The following is a 9308-nucleotide window of genomic DNA, read 5'->3' on the forward strand; positions in this document are numbered from 1 at the left end:
CAATTCCAGCTTCCCTGTGTCTTTCCCACAACAGGATTTCATCCCTAATGTTAAGGTCAGGCAGCAAGTGATGTCCAGGCCCTGGACACAGTGTGGTCCCCCTGCCTGGTAATGCAGGACAGCCCCATCCCAGCAGCCCTGCCAAGGGATGGCGCAGGGGCTCAGCCTGCTCCGGTGGCTACTGGCTTGGGATTTCTTCAGCCTCGTTGCCTGTGTGACCCCTGGCAGAACAGCCCCAAGCCTGCCCTGGCCTCTGGCTCTCCCCGTATCACCACCAACCTCCTCACTAGCAACGACTGTTGCTCTACGTGCACAAAAATCAGCTCCCAGTGGAAATAAACCGGGGGAGGGGAGGGTATTCTGCGCCGCCTGGCTGGGGCTGGGCTGGGCTAGGCAGCTCCAGCTCCGAGCCCGAGCTGTTAGGGGAGCACGACCGGCCACAGACCGCCATCCGCCCCCGCCGCGCCCGGGCAGGCGCCGTGCCGCCGCCCTAGGAACCGTCCTGCGGCGGAACCTTTATACTGCGGCCCGCGGGGGGACGCAGGGAGAACCGTGCGCTGGACCGGGAGCGGCTGCTGGGTGGCGCCGGGCCGTGGCAGCGATGGCGGCGGGGAGGCAGTGGGGGGAGCGGGGTTCGGCTGTGCTGGAGCTGCCCCGCACGCCGCGGTTGGTGTGCGTGGAGTACCCGGGGCTGGTGCGGGATGTCGAGGCCATGCTGCGGACCCTGGGAGGAGAGCAGGGGGTGTCGCGGGTGAGCTGGGGGCCTGGGGATGGCGGCGGTGTTGTCGGCAGAGGGGCTGTGGAGCGGGGAGCCCAACCCCGGCCCCGGCGAGGGGGCTGGAGGCAGGAGGGGAGCCGGGGCTCCGCGCTCCGTGAGACCCTCAGGCGGGCTCCATGCGTGGGTGCGGGGTGATGCGGCTGGCCTGGGCTGCTCCTATCCAGGAGAGAGAGGTCGGGAGGGGTCGTATCAGCCAGGATGGGGGTGGCTGCGTGTCCCCGTGCAGTGCCGACACCGGCATCCACGTCCCGGTTGCAGTGTGCGGGGGGGATCCGGTGTGGAGCCGGGGGCTTGGTGCCGAAGGGAGGCCAGGGGAGACGGGCTGCGGGGGTGCGATGCTAACGGAGGCGGCCCCTGCCCGTGCTGACAGATCTACGCGGACCCTGCCAAGCGGCTGGAGCTGTATTTCCGCCCCAAGGACCCGTACTGCCATCCCGTGTGTGCCAATCGCTTCCCCACCTCCACCATGCTGCTCAAGGTGAAGAGGAGGACCAAGAAGAAGAAGAAGCAGCAGCAGCAGCAGGTGGATGCTGAAGAACAAACCCAGCCAGACGTCCAGTTTGAAATGGAAATTCTTGGGAAAGTCACCACTGTTTACAAATTTCAAGGTAACATTTGGATTTGTAGCCCTGTGTCTCAGGAGGCACTTTATGTCTGAGGGGAAGGAGAAGTGTTTCCCTCTAAGAATTTGGGACTAGAAGGAAAACCAAGTCTCCTGTTGTTACAGCATCCTTGCTGTACAAATCTGTGCATAAACTTACCCCACTCCTGCTCCTAAAAGTTGAGTGTTGTGAGAAATATTGTCACATTGACAATGAACTTCACCACACGGTTAACTTCTGCTCCTCACAGGGATGTCAGATTTCCAGTACCTGGCAATGCACTCTGGGCCCAATGGGAAACAAACCTCCATGTATGACAAAGTTTTAATGCTCAAGCCAGAGAAGGAAGAATTTTTCAATAGAGAGTTACCACTCTATATCCCACCACCCATTTTCTCACGTCTGGACACTCCTGTCGACTATTTTTATCGGCCAGATACACAACACAGGTTAGTGTTCTTTCTTATAATGTAGTAAATAGCTGTGTTGGTTCTTGAACAGAGAGACATCTGTCTGGTCTGATAGATATTTTTAACAGTCAAGTCCTCAAGATTTCCTTTGTCATCACTTAAAGTTACCTCCAATCCACTGTGATGTCAGTGTTAGTAGCAGATCTCTGCTCTTGAAGCATTGGAGCAGCACTAAATACATCATTCATGTGTTTTACCTGTTTGAGGTGCTCCCCTGTTCTGCTTTATCCCTCTCGATTTGGTACATCACAGTCAGCAGAAGTCTGCTTGAGGACTTGCCAGGTGCAGGGCTGAAGATGATGGGTGAAGATAGGACTCTACACACAGTGTGAGATGCTGAGTGTGGCTTTCTGGCTCTGTCCATGGGGCTGGAGCAGAGGGGAAGAGTGCAGGAGTCAATGCCATATGTTCCTGTGACCGCGCTCACCGGACCTGTTCCCTCCTGGCCCACAGTTGGTTTTGCCAGAGGAACAATCTGTGAGGTCTCCCACAGGAAACATCTTTCACTTTCTCACTGCAGTCCTTCATGAGCACTGTTTTTTAAAAACAAGGAAGATCTTTCTCTAAATTGAGTGAGTGACTGTGTTTCCATCCTGCCTTGTCCCCGCTGAACTGCAGTAATTACAGCAGAGCAGATGCAGAGGGCAAAGCCTTTTGTGCTGCAAACACATTTCATACAGATCAGCAGCCAACTGCCTGAGGGGTTTCTGTCAGATAGTGCAGGGGAACGCTGTCATCTGGCAACTGGATGTAGTTTTGGAGGCTTTTTTTATTCAATTTGAATTTTCTTTCCTCGCTGGTGTCACAAGAGCCTCTTATGGTACCAGTGTGTGATGCCAAAATCTGCAGGGGAAGGGGGGCAAAGGTAAACCAACCCACTGCTCACACAGTCCACATCTGGAGCAGAAACTTCCATGTTCCCATGCTCCTGTGAAGGCCCCAAGGCCATGTGTGCCAGAGGCAGAAAGCAAACCCTGTCCTTTCCCTCCTGGCAGGGAGGGATACAATAATCCCCAGGTGTCTGGTGAGAACCTGATCGGCCTGAGCAGGGCCAGGCGCCCACACAACGCTATCTTTGTGAACTTTGATGATGAAGAAATCCCAACCAAACCCCTGGATGCTGCTGTGCAGACCTGGAGGAAGGTGTGCACCAATCCTGTGGATAAAAAGGTGGAGGAAGAGCTGAGAAAGGTACGTGCCCTGTTCCTGAGCTCGTGCCTTGCTCCCTGTACTGCATCACACACAGTAGAGAAAAAAACATGCAGCTATTTTCTTCAACTTCCCCCAAAACTCTCTGTGATTTTAACTGGTAACAGCAGGTATCAGTAGCCACCACCACTGTATTCTGTTCACTTATGCAAGTGATTTGAATCTGGTTTTACACCCAGCTCACGTTAAGTGCCTTTTTGTGCCACTAGCCCTTACCTGGCTGGTCTCATAGCTCACACTGAAGGTCTCCCCGCAGAAGAAGATCCATTTGGAAAAGTGAAGTGCTGTTAGTAACCTGCTTTCTCCCCCTGTTCCCCTGGTTATTTAGCTCTTTGAAGTCCGTCCTGTGTGGTCTCGGAATGCAGTCAAAGCCAATATCAGCGTCCACCCAGACAAGCTGAAACTTCTCTTGCCATTTTTGGCCTATTACATGGTGAGTCTGTACATCTCACGCCTGCCAGGGGCTGCTGGGGGGCAGAGCAAGGGAGCAGCAGCTGGGTGTTCCTATTCCTCACCCCTTACCACCTCTGAGGTCACCAGGTGCCTGAGTGTAATGTTACAGAGAGAGGGAAGGAAAGCCTTGCTTTTGAACAGAACTTGAAGCTGTGGCAGATCCAGTAACTGCTCTGTGGGTTCTAATGGGGGTTGCAGCTCCGTCAGACACTCAAGGCGACTGTCCATCTGGCACTGGCAGCTGAACTTTTCCAAACAAACACTTTATTGTGACCTTGTGAGTTAGCCTGTACAAGCACAGAAATATTTGCACTTCAATGCACCGGTTGCCCAAGGTTCAGTATATAAATACTGGTATGGCAAGTGAGGAGGGAGCTGGTGATATAAGACTTTGGGCAATGAGGGGAAAAGTTACCATTTTCTAAGAACTCTGGGATGCTGTACTGAAGAAACTCTGCACTGCTGCTCTGGTTTTTGTAACCATCTTTCCCCCCATGTGTGTTTATGCAGTTAACAGGTCCCTGGAGAAGCTTATGGGTTAGGTTTGGCTATGACCCTAGAAAACACCCTGAAGCAAAGTTCTATCAAGTGCTGGACTTCCGAATTCGCTGTGGAATGAAATATGGTAAAAGGGCCCAAGCCACAGAGAAGCTCTCTCTGCTTTCTGGTTAATCCTGGTAGTACTTTTCTTTTTACTTGTTTTTCAAACTGTTGCTGTGTTTCTGCTGATGGAGATGACACCTTTTGAGTTCATTGCTTATAGTAGTTCTTCTGTAAACTCCTTTAATGCTTTCTTTGATAGTTTGCAGTAGTACCTCTTTCCTGATATGGCACATTCCAAACCCATTGAACAGCTGGCTGACTTTCCTCCTCCATGTGATCAAAGCCCAAACAGATAACAGCAGACTGTCTTCCTTCTTGTTCAGGGGAGGCACTGAGCATAGATTCTGTTGTTAAATAGTAGCTTTTCCTCAAGGACCTCAACATCTTGTGCAGGATGTGTCTCAGGCTTTGGGACAGGGGGTTCCCCTGCTCTGATTTTGCAGAGGGCCAGTTGAGGGAAAGGATGTGTTGACATCATCTAAAGTCCATGACAGAGCTGGCATCCGGTCATTGCAACCAGAACACATCCCTCTTGCCAAGCTCAAGGGGTTTGTTGATCTGATACTTCTCTCGTTACCTTTCTAAAGTCACTGTACCCCAGGATGAGCCACCCTTCACTGCCCAGCACTTCTGTTTGAGCTAGGGCTATTCTGCAGGGTGCTCACCCTCTGTTCATCCTTGGTTTTCTGTTCTTGCCTCCAGGTTACACCCCTAATGACATGCCTGTGAAGGCAAAACGCAGCACGTATAACTACAGCCTGCCCATCACTGTCAAGAAGCCAGGTACGCCGTGCCAGCAGAAGGGCTCTCTGGCTCTGCTCTTCCTTTTGTTTCCCCCATCCTCGTTACAGGTGGTGAAAGGTCTCCCCAGATTGGAGCTTTGATTTTGGTTGTCATGGGATGCTGCTGTGAAGCCAACTAGAAGAGTCTTCTGCTCACAAGTGTGAGAGCCTTGGGTGCATCTGCTGAGCTGCAGTATCAGTTAGTGAGCAGAGTTCTGCAAGCAGTGCCCTGGGAACTCAGCAGCCATGGCTGTTCCATGCAGCACACAGCAAGGGCAGCAGCACCATTCCCTTCCCTTTCTCAAGGGAGAGTAGAAAAGGTTAAAATTATGAACAAATGTGTTACAAAAAGAAACTGCCAAACTCACCCCCCTTCCTGTGACTGCCCAGTAACACCGCTGAAGAACAAACACCAGATGCTCAGTTGGTCTGGCTTTTGTTGATGAGCAAAGGAGAAGTGACAGTACAGCACCAGGGAGTGAAAGATGTTCCTCATTAGGGCCTCTCTTGTCTTTCAGTAAGTCACACGGTCAGTGTCCACGATCTGAAACAGGGGCTGGGGACGTCTGGTGCATCCAGTACAAAAAAGCCTGCCTCCAGCAGGTACAAACTGAAGGTAGGCATTACCCTCTTCTACCACAGCCTTGAAATAGCTTCATCAAAAAGGGGTGGTTTGCTGTTTTGTCAGTCGCTAGTGGGACAGTTGTGAGTTACACCCTTCCGTTTACCTGGGAAGCCGCCAGTTGTACCCATCCCTGCAGATGCTCTTGAATCAGCCCATCAGTACTTCTCAGTTTTGCTGCCATTGTCCTGTTCCACCATAAAATGCACATTAATCCTTTCCTTCCCTTAGGAATCCATCTACATTTTCCAAGAAGGAGCCTTACCGCCTTACCGGCAGATGTTCTACCAGCTCTGTGACTTGAATGTGGAAAGGTACTGCACACTGGCAGCTGAGTCTTCTGTTAGAGCTAGATTTCAAAGCCTGTTGTTAGTATCTGGTCCATTCCCCTTTCTCACCTTGACCAGAAACTTCAGAGGTGTTGAGCTTCTAAATAAAAATAGAACTGACGTTTCACACACCCGCTTCCTTCACCTGGGACATTACATGAATACCCCAAATACTCTATTCCAACTCAATGAAGTAAACCAGAAGTAAGCCGTAGCCTCTCATTTGAGGCCTACAACTGGAAGTAGAAGGCTTTAACATCTCCTTCCCTTTTGCTGCTTTTCAGCCTACAGAAAATCATCCGTCGCAACGATGGTGCCGAGTCCGAGTGCACAGAGCGGGACGGGTGGTGCCTTCCCAAGACAAGCGATGACCTGCGAGATACCATGTCCCTGATGATAAAGCAGATAATCAGATCCACAAGGCCTGGTAAGGATGCTTCTGACCTGCACAGGGTATTACAGCCTTCCTGATGGTGTTGATGCTGTGGGCTGTGTAAGGATGTTGCAGTCGGCACTGGGGTAGTAACGTTCCTGTATTTGCCTTCTCCACTGTGCTGCATCTGGTGTTCTTTGTGTTCTAGCTCACTGCAGTGTGTGAGCTGAGGCTGTTGTCCTGCAGCATGAACATGGGTTGGGATTAGGAATGGCTGGGAATGAAGGATTTCTCTTTCATCTTCCCAGTGTCACAGCCTTCAGAGTTTAACTGTATTTACCTAGTGATAATCAAGCTACTGCCATTACTGATGTATCTCTTGATGGCTTTTCATGTTTTATTGATGGCATTATTTGATCAAAGAGTGAAGAAATTATTTTTGTGTGGTGCTGGGCCAAAGCAGTGTCCCAGGGAATTAGATCAGAACCAGCTAGAAAAGATGTGTAACATCAGCTGTGCCCCTCAGGCTTCTGCCTTCCTCTCACGAGACCTGCTGCAAATGCCCCCAGATTTCACTGAGAGGCATCAGTGTCTGTCTGTCTTTCTTCCCAATTAAGCTCTTTTCTCAAGTACAACAAGCAGTGAAGATGGCAAAGAGCAGCTGACATACGAGTCTGCAGAGGATGAGGATGAGGAGGAGGAAGAGGACTTCAAGCCTTCTGATGGGAGTGAAAACGAAATGGAGACAGAAATTCTGGACTATGTGTGAACTCACCGAGCAGGCTGGCTGCTGTTGGAGAGAACAGTCTCTGCTCTTGTTCCTGGCGTGCTGAGGGTTCAGCAACCATGTCCAGGACGCCAGAACTTGCACTAAGATGCTGGCAACCTGTCTGCACTGACCGTGGTCCCTGCTGGTGGCCAGCATTCCTGATGTTAGGGAGCTGTTGCCTACAGTTTCACAACTGCTGGCTCTAAGCCCTCGAGCAACCTCAACAAACTCCCAAGAGCAAGCCCAGAACCTAAACCAGCTGGCAGTGTACCTGAGAAGAGGAGCAGCAGCATTCCCAGATATCTCCATGTGTGGGCAGGGGGCTTTGGCTGCATTGGTGGCCAAGTGGATAACAGGAGAGGTACCAGGGGAAGCACTCTAGTGCTGCTGGAGCCCCTGGGGCAGGTGCTGCCCTTCTGCTTCTCCAAGGGGAATGAAAGTCCTCTGCCATGACATCAGCATCCAGCCTTGCTGGTGAGCCTGGCAATAAAGCCAGCAGGAAAACCCACTTCCCAGCAGTGAGGAATTCCCTTCTGTGGGATGGAATGAATGTTGTCTGCCCCAGTACTTAGCAAGGCCTGAAAGAAGCAGGCAACGGGGCAGAGTTTGGCCGCTGTGGCCACTGTTGTGCCATTGCTGGCTGGGTTGTCACCAACCATCACAAAAATTAAAGATCTGCTGGCTTTTTCTGAGTCTTGTGTGTTCCCCAGTGTGTTACAACGTGTGTGGTTCCTCATTAGCAGCTGACAATATGCTTTAATGCACTTAGTGTGATTCTAGCCTCCTGTGCTTGTGTGAGGCCCCTCAAGGCTTCAACATTGGGTTACATACACACACACACACACACACACACACACACACACACACACACACACACACACACACACACACACACACACACACACACACACACACACACACGAGTGCAGAAGCTGCCTTTGAGGGCTGACACCTCAGGGTGTACTCACCATAGCTTGCTGGGAGAGCCTCTGCTTTACCTTGTGTTCCTACCTTGGGGTAGGCCAGGCTGCAACCGTAAGTAGAAAGGTCTTTCTTCTGGCTTGAAGGCTTTGTAAGGGGGCTGTGGATCCATCAGTCTGGCTGGGGACACCTCAGGCACAGTATGTTCTGATGACATGGGCAACTAAGGGAAAAGGAGAGATGCAGCGGGCAGGCCCCTGCTAGGTAAGATTATGTGCTCAGTAGTAGCAGGCACCAAGAGTAAACACTGAGAGATGCCAGGAAAAACACCTGCTTTCTGCCCCAGGAAACCCAAGGCCAAAGCAGCCAGAAATTAATTGTGCCACAGTTCATTTATTTCCAGCCATTCCTCTGTCTGGGAAGACAGCAGAGTTTGGGGTGTTTAATGCTGCCTGAGGGCTGTACAACATGATCATCTCACTGCCACGAGCTCAGGCTTCACTCTGCATAGCCAACAGCACAGAGGAATTGCAGAGGGTGCAGCGACCTCTTTAATACCCACACTGGGAATCGCTGTGCTCAGGATCTCTGCTGCTGCCTGTGCAATTATAAAACAGACTAAACTTGCTGTCCACACTAGGACATGAGCCTGTATGTGCCAGAGGAGCGGTGCCACAAACCAGGGCAGGGTGCTGTCTCCACACCCTGAGCCCCAACCCTGCCCGTGCTCAGAACACCAGGAGTAAAACCAGTAAACGACATCATGTTTATCCACTGGGAAAACTCACCAGTCCCAACAGCTCCCAGGTTCCCTTGATGCTCAGGTGCTGGTCCCTCAAACAAAAAGCCTGTAGCTTATGTCAAACAAACCAAAGCTCAGCTCAGCCCAGCTAAGGTACGAATGGTGGGCACAAACGCTGCCACCTCTGCCACCTTCCTCCTTTCTGAAGGAAGGTGCCAGCATTTTGGGGAAGGGGGACAGGATGCCAGCAGCCATGGGGCAGAGACATTTGAGCATCAGTATTTTATTGCAAAGACTAATTACATTGCTGTGTACAAGTCACACTAGGCAGTGTGCTCCTTCATTGAAGTGGTACAAAATACATATGGTACAGCCAGTCCCTCTGGTGATGCTGGGCTGCTGGGGGACACCCGGGAGGGGAGGGGGATGATGGGGGCCAGCATGGCCCTGGGGTGGGCAGGAGCTGGCAGGCACGGAGCAGAGGGAAGACCCAAGGGCAAGGCCTGGGCTCCAGGCAGGGTGGGAGGCAGGAGGCTGCCCCTGCGTCAGGGAGCTGGGGGGTGCTCCCATCATGTGCAGCACTGGGCGATGCCACCAGAGGGGACGCTGGGCAGGGAGGGCTCAACGCCAGCCCTGCACCCAAGCAGCCTGGTGC

The 9308-nt window shown here is 52.0% G+C and overlaps 1 protein-coding gene across 1 annotated transcript; it reads left to right on the top strand.

The window, feature by feature from the left end:
* Positions 1-601: 601 nt before the first annotated feature.
* GTF3C5 (general transcription factor IIIC subunit 5) lies at positions 602-7647 on the top strand (the record flags this gene model as incomplete). The annotated part of the gene is made up of 11 exons (XM_084272541.1): positions 602-751; positions 1149-1386; positions 1631-1829; positions 2846-3041; positions 3388-3492; positions 4023-4137; positions 4818-4898; positions 5416-5513; positions 5751-5833; positions 6133-6275; positions 6839-7647. The coding sequence occupies 11 exons, from the start codon at positions 602-604 to the stop codon at positions 6988-6990; spliced, it is 1560 nt and encodes a 519-aa protein (XP_084128667.1). The 3' UTR covers positions 6991-7647.
* Positions 7648-9308: the final 1661 nt, after the last annotated feature.

This window comes from Gallinula chloropus (genome assembly GCF_964237585.1).
Source record: "Gallinula chloropus genome assembly, chromosome: 18".
Taxonomy (NCBI): Eukaryota; Metazoa; Chordata; class Aves; order Gruiformes; family Rallidae; genus Gallinula; species Gallinula chloropus.